The following is a 17,633-nucleotide window of genomic DNA, read 5'->3' as shown; positions in this document are numbered from 1 at the left end:
TGCTGGTACGGCGGCTGGAGCCCACATGCTGTTTTCCTTCCCCATCCCCCTGAGGGGCTCTGAGGAAGTGGGATCTTACCGGCCCCAAAGCCCTGAGGCCGGGCTCCATCCACAGACCCATTGAACCTGCTGGATGTGGAGCGGGAGTGCCGTTCAGGGACATGGCCCTGCACCATTCAGGTACTCTGTGTCCCCGTACACACAGGCACAGCACACTCCAGACTTGCTGGGTGTGCTAGTGCGCCGGGGACAGTAAAGGGTTACAGTCACTGCAGCCTAGCTGAGTGACTTTATTTATTGGGAACTACCGCGCCGGACGCTCCGGGAGCGGCGGCGCGGCTGGGACTTGTAGTGCGCCGGGGACTTAGCGCCGACCGCGCTTTTACGGCGGCGGCGCTCATAAATCCAGTCCCCGGCTTTTGCGGCCTAACTCAGCTTCGTTCCCGCCCCCACCCTGTCAATCAGGGTAGGGGAGAGACGCTGTACAATCAGCAGCGCCGAGGGCTGGAGCCTTATTTACATGCTCCAGCCCTCTCACTAGACACTGTGGGACGCCGGTTTCCCGCTCTGACTTGGGGCACGCCCACGGCCCGCCCCTACTCACACGAGCTGGGGAAGGACGCCGGCAGCCATTCCTGCAGCCCGAGCTGGGAGAACGGACTCTGGGCAACCAACAGGAATGGGGCGACCACACACCCGCTTATAGGCGGGCGGTAAGCGGCACCTGGGGTGCTGACACTAAATACCGCAGTTTGTCTATTTGTATTTAAGTACACTGCATAGGTCGCTATTTCGGGCTATATGCCCTCTTAGATGGCGACACATCAGCAGCAGGAAAGCATGGGTGCTACGGCACAGGCTTTCTATGCTGCTTGTATTGCACGTTCTGAAGTGTTCATGTGTATTTATGCTGGTATGCTATACACTGCACTGTACGGTCACTAGTCTTGGCTATATTCGCCATAGAATGGCTAGACTACAGCAGCAGAAAAGCAAGGGTGCTGAGGCACAGGTTTTTTTCTATGCTGCTTGTATTGCAGGTGTTGCAGTGTTCATTTGTACTTATGCTTGTATGCTATACATTGCACTGTATGGTCGCTATTCTGGGCTATATTCCCCTAGATGGCTAGTCTACAGCAGCAGAAAAGCAGGCTTTCTATGCTGCTTGTATTGCATGTGCTGCAGTGTTCATTTGTACTTTATGCTTGTATGATATACATTGCACTGTACGGTCGCCATTCTTGGCTCTATAAGTCGGCAGCAGCATATAAGCAACACAGGCTTTCGATGCTGTTTTTACTGCATGTGATACTGTTCCACGGCACTGAACCCCATTGTGTGCAATGCTCCCCTGTAGCACTTGGTCAGCCGGGGTCTCTACTTGACGTGGCCAAAAGAACCACCTCTCAACCCTGTCCAAGGACAGGGACGGAGTTGCAATGGGATAGAGACTTGCAGTCCGGACAGGCCATGGGCAATCTGGATCATTGCTCCCTGGCCACCCTCATTTGGATTAAAAATCGGTGCTCCGGGGGGGTCCCAGGAGGCTCTCTGTATGATGAGGTAGACGTAGCTCATCAGGACTTTGATCCTGACACCGCTCTCACTCCGGATACACCGGATGGTGACGCCATAAGGAATGATCCTATAGCGTCCATCAATGGAATGTTGGATCTTTCTCCCTCAGCTCCCCCAGCGGAGGAGTCAGTTTCACAGCAGGAGAAGTCCCATTTCAAACTCAAACGTATATTGAGTATTGTTCTGGCCACGCTGACTGCAGAGAAGCAGTCCAGGAACACCACGCTTCCCAGATAAGCGTTTTCTCCAAACGTATTAAGGATACACGTTATCACTTTCCCCCTGACGTGGTCAGGCGTTGGACCCAGGGTCCAAAGGTGGATTCTCCAATCTCCAGGCTTGCGGCTAGAGCCATAGTTGCAGTGGAGATGGGACTTCACTTGCAGATGCCATTAACAGACAGATGGACTCTGGTTGAAATCTGTCTGTGAGGCTATCGGCGTGTCGGTTGCTCCGGCATTCACAGCCGTATGGGTGTCTTGCTAAATTCTACTAAAAAGGGGGCTGAAAGCCCGTACTTACGAAGCGCTCACTGATATCCTAATCAGGCACGAATACTAATATTCTTTATAGCAAGATACTATTTATTTTAATAGCACATGAATATAATCAATGGTACATAGGCATTTAGAATCTTATAGTCATAGAAACTTATACAATAACAGAAATATGCATCAACATTACCGTTATGTTGTAGCAATCCTTTCACATCGGAGGGAACTCGAGGTAAGATAAGGAATCAACATGGCATGGCATCACAGGAACAGTGCGTACGTACACTTCAATGTCCTGGAAGGTATTTCCCTACCTTAAGCGAGTTCGGTGTATATTTTATAGGAAAATATTGTAGGTTGTGTCTAAATGGTCGTCAGCATGTGACAGCTGAGTCATGTTCATGTAACTTGACCACAAACTGCTGGAGGCACCGTTTGCTTCCTGCACATTTACTTGTACATCCTGCCAGTGGTCAACTGACCAACTGTGGTCGGCCATAGTGTTAGCGAAATATTGCAATGAGCCGTAAATTTCATATGCAAGCTTCCTTCAAGCTGTCTTTAGCTAACCACAAGTTTCCTGTAAGTGGAACTGTAAATGTTACTTCCTTTATCTTCAACTGCTTCAAGACATGTATTCCTTGGTAATCATGAAATATTATCCAAAGGACATCTTCTTTGATACTGAATTATTGATGGATCAAATAATATCTGGGATCACTCCTATCTTTTGATCATGATCCCTATCTAATAGTCATTCAAACTTCAGTCATATCACATTGGTATCACAATCGGTCCTTGATCCCAGGGATTATTTTCCATCATCAGTATTCCACTAGAAGAAGATCACTCGGAATATACCATACCATGAGCAAGAAATATTGTTTGCCACAAATTTTGTTTTCTTGGTTTGTTTAGATAAACGTTGAATCACAAATATAATCACTTTCACTACTTTTGTACAGTATATTAAAACTAAAAGCAATATTATCTGACAAGCTCCCTTGAATATCATGTGTTTTGGCATTTGCTCGATATTCAAAGGAATCATTACACATTACATTTCCCGATATGTTACTAGAAGTTTCACTAGTCCGATTTATGAACATATTGGCATAAGGCCATAACATATCATGAATTGTCTTTTCCACTAAGCTGGGTTTAAAAGCATCTACAGTATTTATAGCTGTCCCAAAACTTATTTTTATATTCCCCATAGGGATGAATCCCAGGTTAGTCAGTCCAGTCTTATTTCTTGGTACCCAAATTCTTCCCTTGAAAGCCAGATATTGCAAATTGGTGACTGTTGCATTCAAATTGCCTTGCCACCATGGAAGATTGATCCATCCCACTATGGAAATGGGTACTGTAGTATTCTATAGACGAACAGTTCGAGTGTCTTTATCAGCAAGATGATCAGAACAACTTTTCTACTTTAAGATTTCCTCCATCGATACCGGGACATCCAGATAAGGGATACTGGTGGCTGTAACCGGAGAATGTGTACAGATCCAGCAATCTGTGTGTTGAAAATGTGATGGTGCATCAGAAATTCATTCGCCACAGGTTCCTCCTGATGTAGACTTGTCCATCCAACGACCAGAGAGGCAAACATCAAACACAGGAATTTCTCCATCTCATCACTATCGAGCTCTTCCCAGTAGCCGATACCATGGATTTCGCTTATTTACAACACCATCTGCAAATAAAGATACACTATTATTCTCGTAAATAACATTTTTCTTGTGGGACATATTCCCACTTTTCCACTCCTGGTCTCATTATCAGGAGAGTACGATCTTTTCTGACCGCTATTACCGCTGTCTCTGAGGGCGGTCCTTGGAGGTTTTGAATCCATATTTTTGCTCCTACATTTGTAATATTAGAGGATCCAAAACCTTTAGTACCCCGTATTGTTAATTCTGCTGGGGCAGTTCCTTCTCTTATTTCAGACAAGTTTATTGGAATTATTAACATCTGAGCCACCTTCTGGTGTTTCATCAATATCAAAGGTTCATTTCCCAAATTTAGCATCAGTACCTTGATTTCTCCCTGATAATCTGCATCTATTACCCCTCCCACCACTATGGCTCCTTTTAACACTAAACTAGAACAAGTGGCTATTTGACCATAATGATCCTTTGGTATATGGCAACCCAATCCTGTTGAAATTGGTTTTACCTTACCTGGGGGTACCACGACAGTTTCCAATGTACTGAGGTCTAAACCTGCTGAATAAGGCGTGGCTCTTTCTGGTGTGCCCAAACAGCTGTACCTTGCCTTGTCAACTGTTGGACTGATTTGTCTGATGGCTGCTGCTTTATCTGCTTCTGAATTAAACAAACGTTCAAGTGAGTTAGTAGGGACATGAGCATCGACATGAAATACAGTGGTCTTGGTAGATTGAATAATCCCTTCAATGTCTTGCCACACTTCCCTGACCATCTCAAACACATTTTGCTGTTCCTCTCCCCATTGGAACTCATATTTTTTACTCGTTACTTTGTACAAATGAGCCAACATTTGTCCCAAATGAGGGATATGTTGTCTACAAAAATCAAACAATCCAATATAAGACTGAGTCTCCTGTTTGGATTTAGGGACCGGAAAATTAATAATTTTCTGTCTGGCATTGGGCAAGATCTCTCTGTGCCCCTTGTTCCACTGAATCCCTAGAAATGTTACCACCTGAGACGGTCCTTGAACCTTGGCATCACTGATTTCCCATCCTTTACTCCACATATGAGCAACCAGTTTTGTCAATTGATCTTTCACACTTTGCTCATCTTGTCCTTGTATCATTATATCATTGATATAATGTGAGATCTGCATTTCCTTATGACAAGACATAACCCCAAAGGAGAATTTTCCTTCGGTTAGATTAAGAGTCATCCATTTTAGGATATCAATTCCCAAAATATATTCTGGTATAGGTACTACCAGCACCGTATACTGCTTGATAGGTAAATTACCTATCTTCAAAGCTACCTGTGTCTGAACCCTGGTGATCACTTGACCACCTAGTCCAGCAATTTTTACTCGAGGTCCTTTTATTTTTTCTGGGTTTCCATGAATTAAAGTAGCCTCCGCCCCCGTGTCAATCAAAGCTGGGACTCTTTGAATATTTCCCCCTTTCCAATGTATGCTAAGATTGATGTAGGGACGTTCGTCCCTGTTTATCAATAGGGGGGCTTGGCTGGCTACCTATGGTAAATCACTTCCTTCTGAACTTTCATTTACACAGACTTCAGTCTGTGCATTAGCCCTTCCTTCCGTGACCTTTGTGGCCACGGCTGCAGCCAGTTCTTCCAATGGATAAACTGACTGAAAATCTTCCCAAGACACTTTCTTTGGGGGGTTTTCCCCTTTTCCTTCTGATTTCTTTACCTTGGGGGTTTTTGAACCCCCTTCCACATTTGTAGTGGTCACTTTCTTTGCAGATAGAACTTTCTGTTTGTACAACTTCCATAATTCTCCTGTCTCCTTTCCATCAATCCTTTCCTTATTGATCCCGGCTTTAAGCAAAGCCTGGAACATGTCTTTTCGAGGCACCCATGGGGCCTCCCCTACTGATTTCTCTTTCCAATCAGGATTGTTTGGCTTACTGTTACCAACATGGCCTCCAGGGGATGGTTTATCCCACTGTCCCATATCCTGTAACTCCCTCATCCTCCCTAGAACTACACCGATTGATTCTCCAGTCAGCGCTACAGTTAAGGTTAAAATAACTGTTTTATATGCTGGAGGAGCATGTTTAACCAGCCTATTTCTTATGCTGGCTGTCAATGGGTACTGGAGATAATCATCATCCAGTCCCAAAAGAGGAAGAGCATTCCTCATTGCTTCTTCCTTCAGCCTTTCCATACCATCTTTTAAGGTATACCAAGGTTTATCATTGATAGGAAAGTCTGCTTCTGATGGATATTTGTCCAGAAAAGCATGGGCTAAGATCATGATTAAGTTTTGAGTACCATGCTCATTATGATCAACAAAATAATTTTTTATTGATCTCTGAATTTCTGGGTCACGAGACATGGTGACAAATTTTGCCACGTCTCCGGCATCAAAGTGCACTTCACCTCCTCCGAGATCGTGCACCCTGACCAACCAGGGAATTTCTCCTTCTCCTGGTTTTTGTCTAAACTGTGTTAAAATGCTATCAACTTCTCCCTGAGAGTAATCTTCAATGGTTACTCGATTTTTTACATGAGGAATCGTTTTCTCATTTGTGATGGCATTACCATCTTCGTCATATTGCAGATTCCCCTGACCATCCCGGACATGTTCCCGGATGATCTCATTCTCTGTCCTCTCTAGGCGACCCCTTACTGGGTTAGCCTGAATCTTCCCTTTATGGCAATCCTCCTCATCAGATGATGAAGATGAATCCCACACATCCCCATCCCAAGTATCGGGATCCCAGTTTATAGAAGCTGAGGCGATACTTTTATGCACTTTGGTTTTATTTACTTTTCCTCTTCTTCTTTTCTTGTACTTATTTTGAGCAATTTTTATGGCAGCTTTTTGTGCCACATTCTGATAATGTTCCAATTTATCCTTCAACAGTCGGGTATTACATTCCATAACTGTTTTCAGGCAACCTAATTCTATCATCTTTTGTTCCACCTGGGAACTTTTCTTCTGCATCTTTAGCTTACGCTCATGCATTACACTATATGCACTTGCCAAAATCCAGATGCGCCGTCCTAAAGACACTACATCACCTGTTTTCACAGGGACACTACCGAATACATTCACAACATCAGTAGCTTCACTACCCATAAGCTTGTCCTGCCATTGTTTGTGCCGTGCTAAAGACACTACATCACCTGTTTTCACAGGGACACTACCGAATACATTCACAACATCAGTAGCTTCACTACCCATAAGCTTGTCCTGCCATTGTTTGTGCCGTGCTAAAGACACTACATCACCTGTTTTCACAGGGACACTACCGAATACATTCACATCAGTAGCTTCACTACCCATAAGCTTGTCCTGCCATTGTTCTGCCAATTCACAAGACACTACATCACCTGTTTTCACAGGGGCACCACTGAGTACATTCACAACATCAGTAGCTTCACAACCCTTAAGCTTGTCCTGCCATCGTTTGTGCCGTGCTAAAGACACTACATCACCTGTTTTCACAGGGACACTACCGAATACATTCACATCAGTAGCTTCACTACCCTTAAGCTTGTCCTGCCATTGTTCTGCCAATCCACAATTGACCAATTCATGTGCTATAAGATTGTAGGGAGCCTCAGTCCAGCCGGGGATCTCCACAACAACCTCCTTAACATTATCCTTACGTTTTCTGAACATTTTGACACTATGCAAAAAGATTGAAAAATATCTGGAAATTTGCCAAATATATGTTTTTAACTTCTAAATTACAAAAATTAGTTTAATTACTTCTTATAGAAGTAATCCTGCCGACTACGCCAATTTATGTCTTGCTAAATTCTACTAAAAAGGGGGCTGAAAGCCCGTACTTACGAAGCGCTCACTGATATCCTAATCAGGCACGAATACTAATATTCTTTATAGCAAGATACTATTTATTTTAATAGCACATGAATATAATCAATGGTACATAGGCATTTAGAATCTTATAGTCATAGAAACTTATACAATAACAGAAATATGCATCAACATTACCGTTATGTTGTAGCAATCCTTTCACATCGGAGGGAACTCGAGGTAAGATAAGGAATCAACATGGCATGGCATCACAGGAACAGTGCGTACGTACACTTCAATGTCCTGGAAGGTATTTCCCTACCTTAAGCGAGTTCGGTGTATATTTTATAGGAAAATATTGTAGGTTGTGTCTAAATGGTCGTCAGCATGTGACAGCTGAGTCATGTTCATGTAACTTGACCACAAACTGCTGGAGGCACCGTTTGCTTCCTGCACATTTACTTGTACATCCTGCCAGTGGTCAACTGACCAACTGTGGTCGGCCATAGTGTTAGCGAAATATTGCAATGAGCCGTAAATTTCATATGCAAGCTTCCTTCAAGCTGTCTTTAGCTAACCACAAGTTTCCTGTAAGTGGAACTGTAAATGTTACTTCCTTTATCTTCAACTGCTTCAAGACATGTATTCCTTGGTAATCATGAAATATTATCCAAAGGACATCTTCTTTGATACTGAATTATTGATGGATCAAATAATATCTGGGATCACTCCTATCTTTTGATCATGATCCCTATCTAATAGTCATTCAAACTTCAGTCATATCACATTGGTATCACAATGGGCACCCTAAGCTTTCAGCTGTTCTTGTGCAGCTGGTCTTGAGCACAAGTACATCTGTGCCGCAGGGGCGTCCGTAACCTCGCAATGTCTGCATTGCGACTTACCCTATTAATGCTGTCCTGGAAGGACAGCCGAGGTTTCGGTCCTTCCCAGGCTCGGGCAGGTCCCAATTGTCCTCGTCCAAAAGGGCTGAGAAGCCTCAGAGGGGCTCAGCTGCCGGCCGGGCTCAATCACGCCCAAGGAAGGCAGCCGGAGGAACCGCTACCAAGGCGGTCTCCTCATGACTCCTCATGACTCTCAGCTCTCTCATCTTTCCGCATCCGCGGTTGATGGCAGACTCGCTCGCCTTTGGCGACATTTAGCTGCCACAGGTCACAGACCGGTGGGTGAGGGACAGTGTGCCCACGTGCACAGGACGACTCGATTCTTCAGAACGTCCCCACATCCCCACCGAGCAGATGCTCTTCTGCAGGCAGAAGGAGTGGTAATCCCGGTTCCTCTTCAGGAACAAGACACGGTTTTCCTCCAATCTGGTTGTGGTGCCAAATAAGGATGGCTCTTTCCGTTCCGTTCTGGACCTAAAACTGCTCAACAAGCACGTGGAGGCCAGGCGGTTCCGGATGATACCCTCCGCTCCGTCATTGCCTCAATGTCTCAAGGAAATTTCCTAGCATCAATAGACATCTAAGATGCTTATCTCCACGTGCCGATTGCTACAGAGCACCAATGTTTTTCTACATTTCGTGATAGGAAACGACCAGCTTCAGTTCGTAGCTCTGCCATTCGGGCTGGCGACAGCCCCACGGGTGTTCGCCAAGGTCATGACGGCAGTGGTAGCAGTCTTGCACTCACAGGGACACTCTGTGATCCCTTACTTGGACGATATACTTGTCAAGGCACCCTCTCAAGAGGTATGCCAACTCAGCCTGAATGTTGCGCTGGAGACTCTCCAGACGTTCGGGTGGATCATCAACTTCTCAAAGTCAAACCTGTCACGACCCAATCACTAACGTATCTTGGCATGGAGTTTCATACCCTCTCAGCGGTAGTGAAGCTTCCGCTGGACAAGCAGCGGTCACTACAGACTGGGGTGCAGACTCTCCTTCAAGGTCAGTCGCACTTCTTAAGACGCCTCATGCACTTCCTCGGGAAGATAGTGGCGGCAATGGAGGCGGTTCCGTTTGCGCAGTTTCATCTGCGTTCACTTCAATGGGACATTCTCCGCCAATGAGACGGGAAGTCAACATCCCTGTACAGGAAAGTATCCCTTTCACAGACGGCAAGGACTCTCTGCAATGGTGGCTTCTTCCCACCTCATTATCACAGGGAAGATCCTTCCTACCACCGTCTTGGGCGGTGGTCACGACAGACGCGAGTCTGTCAGGGTGGGGAGCGTTTTTTCTCCACCACAGGGCTCAGGGTCCGTGGACTCAGCAGGAGTCCACCCTTCAGATCAATGTTCTGGTAATCAGAGCAGTGTATCTTGCCCTACTAGCCTTCCAGCAGTGGCTGGAAAGAAAGCAGATCCGAATTCAATCGGACAACTCCACAGCGGTGGCATACATCAATCACCAAGGGGGGACACGCAGTCGGCAAGCCTTCCAGGAAGTCCGGCGGATTCTGATGTGGGTGGATGCCACGGCCTCCACCATATCCGCAGTTCACATCCCCGGCGTAGAAAACTGGGAGGCAGACTTCCTCAGTCGCCAGGGCATGGACGCAGGGGAATGGTCCCTTCACCCGGACGGGTTTCAGGAAATCTGTCGCCGCTGGGGAAGGCCGGACGTCGACCTAATGGCGCCCCGGCACAACAACAAGGTCCCAACCTTCATGGCACGGTCTCGCGATCAAAGAGCGCTGGCGGCAGACGCCCTAGTGCAAGATTGGTCGCAGTTCCGGCTCCCTTATGTGTTTCCACCTCTGGCACTCTTGCCCAGAGTGCTACGCAAGATCAGATCCGACTGCAGCCGCGTCATACTCGTCGCCCCAGACTGGCCAAGGAGGGCGTGGTATCCGGATCGGTGGCATCTCACGGTCGGCCAACCGTCGGCACTACCAGACCGACCAGACTTACTGTCCCAAGGGCCGTTTTTCCATCGGAATTCTGCGGCCCTGAACCTGACTGTGTGGCCATTGAGTCCTGGATCCTAGGGTCTTCAGGATTATCCCAAGGGGTCGTTGCCACCATGAGACAGGCTAGGAAGCCCACGTCCGCTAAGATCTACCACAGAACGTGGAGGATATTCTTATCCTGGTGCTCTGCTCAGGGAGTGTCTCCCTGGCCTTTTGCATTGCCTACCTTTCTTTCTTTCCTGCAATCTGGGTTAGAAAAAGGTTTGTCGCTCGGCTCCCTTAAAGGGCAAGTCTCGGCGCTATCCGTCTTTTTTCAAAAGCGTCTAGCACAACTTCCTAAGGTGCGCACGTTCCTGCAGGGGGTTTGTCATATTGTACCCCCGTACAAGCGGCCGTTAGATCCATGGGATCTGAACAGGGTACTAGTTGCCCTCCAGAAGACGCCCTTCGAGCCTCTGAGGGAGGTTTCACTTTCTAGACTATCACAGGAAGTGGCTTTTCTGGTAGCGATCACATCTCTTCGGAGAGTGTCTGAGCTAGCAGCGCTGTCATCCAAGGCTCCTTTCCTGGTCTTCCACCAGGACAAGGTAGTGCTGCGCCCCATTCAGGAGTTTCTCCCGAAGGTGGTATCCTCTTTTCATCTTAATCAGGATATCTCTTTGCCTTCCTTTTGTCCTCATGCAGTTCATCGGTATGAGAAGAATTTACATTTGTTAGATCTGGTGAGAGCACTCAGAATCTACATTTCCCGCACGGCGCCCCTGCGCCGCTCGGATGCACTCTTTGTCCTTGTCGCTGGTAAGCGCAAAGGGTCGCAGGCTTCCAAAGCCACCCTGGCTCGATGGATCAAAGAACCAATTCTTGAAGCCTACCGTTCTGCTGGGCTTCCGGTTCCATCAGGGCTGAAGGCCCATTCTACCAGAGCCGTGGGTGCGTCCTGGGCATTGCGACACCAGGCTACGGCTCAACAGGTGTGCCAGGCGGCTACCTGGTCGAGTCTGCACACCTTCACCAAACATTATCAGGTGCATACCTATGCTTCGGCAGACGCCAGCCTAGGTAGAAGAGTCCTGCAGGCGGCAGTTGCCTCCCCGTAGGGGAGGGCTGTCTTTGCAGCTCTAACATAAGGTATTTCTTTACCCACCCAGGGACAGCTTTTGGACGTCCCAATCGTCTGGGTCTCCCAATGGAGCGACGAAGAAGAAGGGAATTTTGTTACTTACCGTAAATTCCTTTTCTTCTAGCTCCTATTGGGAGACCCAGCACCCGCCCTGTTGTCCTTCGGGATTTTTGGGTTTTTTTCGGGTACACATGTTGTTCATGTTGAACGGTTTTTCAGTTCTCCGATGTTACTCGGAGTGAATTTGTTTAACCAAGTTATTGGCTTTCCTCCTTCTTGCTTTTGCACTAAAACTGGTGAGCCAGTGATCCCACTGGGGGTGTATAGCCAGAAGGGGAGGGGCCTTACACTTTTTAGTGTAATGCTTTGTGTGGCCTCCGGAGGCAGTAGCTATACACCCAATCGTCTGGGTCTCCCAATAGGAGCTAGAAGAAAAGGAATTTACGGTAAGTAACAAAATTCCCTTCTTCTCTGAGTCTTCATTGGGGGACACAGGACCATGGGTTATGCTGCTGTCACTAGGAGGCTGACACTAAGTAGACAGAAAAAGTTAGCTCCTCCCCAGCAGTATACACCCTGAGCCGGAGGCGGACTCAAATCAGTTTAGTGCACAAGCAGTAGGAGGAGAACCAAACAGCTCTAGATAAGACAAGGTAAAAACTATAACCAACTGGTCGTGCTACCAGTGGCCTGGGAATATGGTCACTGAGGCAACAGTCAGGTAATATGTAACAAAAAACACAAGTAGGGTGGGTGCTGTGTCCCCCAATGAAGACTCAGAGAAAGAGATTTTACGGTGAGTACACAAAAATCCTTCTTTTTCCAGCACCCATGACAGCACCACGAGAGAGGGGATCCGCCCTTCAAGGACAGGAAACCTCCAGGATAAAAAGGGGCGGTACCTCTCCCCGCATCAGTTGGTTTCCTGTCCTTGAACAGGGAGCCTCCAGAGATCCAGGATGGTCCTGTTGGGCCGAAGATTCTAAACCGGCGCCCAGCCGGCTGGCTTTGGCAGCGGCATGGGTCCTGCTGCGGTCGGCTGAGGTGCCGTGGAGCTGCCGCAGCGGACCCACGGGGGTCGGGCCTGCGTGCGGCACACCATCCTCCGGTGACGCCAGGACGGTCCAGGCGCGAGGACGTGGTGTGGAGCCTGCGGGGACCAGGTAAGGGTTGGTCGACCGCAAGTGCTCTCCCGCCGCAACAAACCCACGGGGGTTTTGTCTGCGCGTGGGCTCCCTCCCTCCCCCCCACCCCTCCCCCCCTCTCCTTACCACCGAGGGGCTGTGATGGAGGTGGCTGCTTTTTGCGCTTCCCTGCGGCGTCCTCGTGGCTGCTGCTGCGGTGGCGTCCTCGTGGCTGCTGCTGCGCTTCCCTGTGGTGGCATCCTCGTGGCTGCTGCTGCGCTTCCCTGCGGTCACCTGGGAGTAGCGGAGCCTACCAGCAGCAAGTCTGGGGACTCGCCCCAGCAGCCCACGGGGGCTATGCCTGTGAATGTCAGTGTCTCCCACGCTCCAATGCTGCAGGAGCAGTGACGCTGTCTTACCGGCCTAGAGGTCAGTAGTGGTGTCCCACAGTGTGCTTCAGGGCCTCACAGGTATCTGCCCGGCCACTCCGGGTGATTGGGCAGGAGAGACAACGGGGGACGCCATCTTGAGGATGGCCGCTGCCGCATGGTGTGTGTGTGTGCGCGCAGGCGCGGGATCTTCTCTGGGTTCTCGCATGACGCTCAGCTGACGTCACCTCCCGGAAGAGACACCGGCTGTGTGCTGAGACTCGGCTACAGTGAGATGAACTGAAGGTTCACCCCCTCCGGTGGAATACGGCTGTCCCCGTGCTGCTGGAAACAGCTTCCAGGGTTGCATGTGGCCTGCGGGCCTGGTGTTGGAGACCCTTGGTGTGAGTCGGCCTCCGCATTTGCGACATGGCTCCTATAACGTTCTGGGTTTGACTCCGTTCTTGCAGACTGCTATGTACACGGTAACAGCTCCGTGTTGACAGCTGGGGGACAGAGGGAGCCGGTTGCTGGCAGTTGCTGCACTCATGTGGCTCTTGTCGGTCGCACTCAAATGACTGATAACCCTTTAGATGTGAGCAGTCCTGTCATTCAAAAAGTGCTAGCTTCGGCAGCACATATGCTCAGTGGCAGAGCCTACACACAAGATGATTAAGCATATGATTGATTAGCCCCTGCACAGCAGCTGCAGCAGGCCATGATGATTGCATGGAAAGGGGGCTCACTGAGGCAACCTCCAGTTCTGCTCCTGCCAGACAGCGCAGGCTGGCACGCAGTTGGGGCAGTGTGCTTGCAAGCCTCAACGCGGACGGGTATACTGGCTCATGTGATTCTTTGGAAGGATCGGCACCTGGTCCAATTAGTGGAGTCTAAAATCCAGCAGGACCGACGCCCAGAGCCTGCAGGGGAGATTGATCAGAGGCCATCATTCCTCCTTCTACCCCAGTTCCGCCTCTGCATCAGAGTGGTAAGTGACCTTCATGAAAGTTCACTTTGTTCAGAGCCACTCTTGCCTGTTTTTGGGGCGGACTCAATGGATACACTTCAATACCTGGACCACGCTCCTTTTAATCAGGAGATGTCTGTTACCTGGTCTCAGAAGTGGTGCCAGAAGGGTATTGAGCACAACCTCTCAGGTGAGGACTTGGCTTAGGGCTGTCAAGCCCAATGTTGGCTTGACAGTTTTGCAGTGTCATGGCCTTCGGAAATTCAGGCCTGCCTTCCCTGGTTATGGAGACTGTCAGGTCAGAGGGTGAGTGGAATTCTTCAGCTTCCCCATCAATGTCTGACAGTATCTCGGGTTGTTCAGACTTCTCGATGGAGCACAATGTGACACTAGTGACTGTGGTCGGGCCCGCTATGGGCATCCCTGAAGTGGCACCCAAGAGATGTCTCGATTTAGTATGTTGTGGCCTAGAAGAGGGAACCCGTGATGCCTCCCGGTTGTTGATAATGTATAGTCCCTCATTGCTATATAAGGGCCACAGGCAGATTGGCGAAGTTCAACCCAGCCTGCCCCTTGAGGAAGCAGCTTGTTCCTTCTGTCACAGGGCCCCTTAAGCTGACTGTCGCTGCTCTCAGGTTTCCAATAGTCATCGGCCGCTCTCGGCTGCTTGTGCCTGCCCTGGTTAGCTCACAGCGGCTCTACAGTTGAGACTGGACAAGTAACGGCTGAAGGGATTGGGGGGGCAATTCCCTCTTCTGTGAAAATGAGGGAGGTAAGGACTTACAGCATTCTAGGATGGAAATACCGCCACTTCCTCAAATACCTGGGAATTTTCAGCTGGGGCTTGCAACAGCTAATGAAGCTGCTTCCACAGTGGAGTCCCTGGCAGTATGAGTTGACCACATCAAGGTTAGGCTATGCCAGAGAGCCCCTAGACGGATCATGTCCCCACTCCTCTTCTCACAAGGAGCGGCGGCGTTCCTTTTAGACTCATCTGCGGCCTCACCCAGACTGGCAACCAGTTCTCTCGTGGTAAACCTGTTTCGGAATAGTGTCCGGGAGGTCCAGTATGAAACATTTATTCCCGGCGGTCACATACCCGTAGTGAATCTGACGGATGCATACTATCATGTCCAGTTCGACGTCGTAGTGTTCCTCAGAGTAGCCTGTTTATGGAAGGAATCATTCGACGTTTCCGGTATGCAACCTTTCCAAGGGATGTCGATGGGCTGGGAGTCTTCGCAAGATTTTCAGACGTTACAGTGCAGAGAAGGCTTATCTTCCCTTACCTCGGCAACTTCTTGTTTGGTGGCAGGCCTGCCTGTCATCGTGCCGCCTTTCTGCGGGAGAGTGTTCTTCCTGCTCACACGGAAAAGGCTCATCCACTGGGAGACTCAGGATTGTGTCCAAGGACAGTCCTAATTTTCTTTTTTATGGCTTACTTCGATTCAGAAGTTTGGGTATTCGTCTTCCGGTCCTAATAGATCCGGCACCAGTGGCACCAAGGTGTCCCTCAAAGGTGCTATGTCCCTTCAGGGTTCCCTTACATCCGCCATTGCGACAGTTCGGTGGGGCCGGGCGCACACGGTAGTAACCTTCAGTGGGACGTCTTGGGGTCTCAAGCAATTGTTGAGGATCATTGACCAAGTGCTTGCGCTCCGGCACATTCGAATCCCTACGTTGCTGGTTGAACCGGTAAAGTAATGAAACACGCTTCAGATGACCTGAGATCCTCAGGTGCTTGCTTTTGCCGCACGTCTTCACAAAGGAGCCCGCCTTCGGGGTCACCTGTTCTGCGGTGTGTGGTCTGGAAGCGAATCCCATGGTTTGTTTTCTTTTCTTAAAAATTGCCAGGATATGGCTGGTTGTAGACTGAGCGGTGGGCTGGTCCCTACCCTCCCTGTCTGGTCGTCAGTTCCTGTATGGAGAAGAGTAATCGGTTTGGACTGTTTTCGGCAGCGGCCAGTTGAGACAGGGGATGGGTCCTCCGTCAGTCAATCGCCACTTCGCTATACGTTGCCTGTGTTCTGATACTAGACCTCTTGTGGCCTGAAATAAGGTTCACTGGTTCTGTTCTCTAAATCCTCGGGATAGGCCTCATGTGGTGGACGCCCTGCTGTTCGAATGTATATGTGACCTTGTTGTACCTGTCCACTCTTAGCCTGTTTCCAGCCGTGTTGAAGAAAATCCTGGAGAACAGGGCTGTGATGATCCTGATAGCGCCATTTTTGCCAGATTACCATGATTCTATTCCCTGGTAACTTGTCGTTCTCCAATCCGGGGGTCCTACTGGTCCTCCTCACTCAGGTTCCAGATTGTCACCCCCTGTCAGGCATTTTGCATCTTACAGTGTGGTCTTTTTTGAAAGGTCACCTTACGACTCAGGGTTTTCTCTTGTTCTTGTCCCTACTCTTCTTCGGAGTGGTAAGCCGGTTGACAAAAAAAAAAAAAAAAAAAAAAAAGGGCCTGGACAATGTTCTTGTCTTCCAAGGGTGAGCCCTGATGGACCGACGACTGTTGCGGTAATCGTAGAGTTTTTCCGGAAGGGGTTGACACTGGGTCTGTCTTTGCGTTCACCAAGAGTTCTGATATGGGCCCTTGCTACCTGGTACTATTGTGTCCAGTCTGGAGTCCGCTGGCCTCCCGGTTCATTTGGGTATGGTCTAGCCCTCTGCGCAATGTATCTTGCCCCCTTGGGGCCTTATTCTCGTTCTATCTGACCTGACGAAGCCCCATTGATCCCTTGGAGTCCATGTTATTAACTACTCTGCCTCTGAAACAGACTTCCTGACACCGTCACATCGGCTTGTAGGGTTAGTGTCTTCCGGGCCCTAGCTTAGTTCCACCATTACTCAGCTTTCAAGGATAAGGTGTCCTGAAACCTGCCCCTCCTTGGCTCCTGATAGTACGTCATGTTTTTCAAAAGGGAATTGTTCTTCCATCCTTTGGGATAGTCCGCAAGATCAGGAAGGGGAGGGGGGAGCCATTTGCTGGTCATTAGCGGTTCCTTATGGAATATCTGTCTGCAGCAGAGGCAGGTCCGGTTTGTTTTCTTTCAGGGTGATAGCTGGACGCTCAAGGCTTCTAAATCCACTTGGTGGGTGATCTGCGCAGCCGCTTCTTCGTCTGCTCGGCTTGTGGTAGGTATGTGCCTGTAGGTCTTAAAGTTCCCTGCACGAGGGCAATGACATCGCCTGGGCTGCAAGATCGTATGTCACCGTGGAGCAGCTTGTCAGGGGCCACGTAATCTTCCCCTTTCACTCGCTATAGGCACTGTAAGTTGGCCTTATCCTTGCTGGCTTCACCGGGGGAGCTCGGTTCTGTGATTCCCCCCCCCCCCCCCCCCCCTTGGCTTATTCCTCTATCTATGTAATTCTCTCGTGGTGCTGTCATGGGTGCTGGAAAAATACGTAATTACTTACCGGTAATGTGTTTTTTCTGAACCCATGACAGCACCCTTACATTCCCTCCCTGCATGTGGATAATTGGCTGTTTTTTAGCTGCACGGGGTTAATGTTGGTGCTGGTTATGTTATAATGTTGTTTCCTCCGGAGGTCCTTTCATGCTCTGCAAACCAACTGATGCGGGGAGAGGTACCGCCCCTTTTTATCCTGGAGGTTTCCTGTCCTTGAAGGGCGGATC

The 17,633-nt window shown here is 49.0% G+C and overlaps 2 protein-coding genes across 2 annotated transcripts in view; one reads left to right on the top strand and one right to left on the bottom strand.

Moving 5' to 3' along the window:
- The window catches only part of PSMD7 (proteasome 26S subunit, non-ATPase 7), a 627,368-nt gene that overhangs the window by 50,122 nt on the left and 559,613 nt on the right, over positions 1-17,633 (top strand). The window lies entirely within an intron of this gene.
- NFAT5 (nuclear factor of activated T cells 5) overlaps positions 14,994-17,633 on the bottom strand; it is an 86,720-nt gene continuing 84,080 nt past the window's right edge. Inside the window, exon 7 of the mRNA XM_075326469.1 lies at positions 14,994-15,157. Coding sequence (XP_075182584.1) covers positions 14,994-15,157 — 164 coding nt within the window. The remainder of the gene's footprint in view (positions 15,158-17,633) is intronic.

Source organism: Anomaloglossus baeobatrachus, chromosome 10 (genome assembly GCF_048569485.1).
Source record: "Anomaloglossus baeobatrachus isolate aAnoBae1 chromosome 10, aAnoBae1.hap1, whole genome shotgun sequence".
Lineage (NCBI taxonomy): Eukaryota > Metazoa > Chordata > Amphibia > Anura > Aromobatidae > Anomaloglossus > Anomaloglossus baeobatrachus.
Note: the sequence above shows the minus strand (reverse complement) of the source record. Positions and strands in the feature narration are given on the sequence as shown.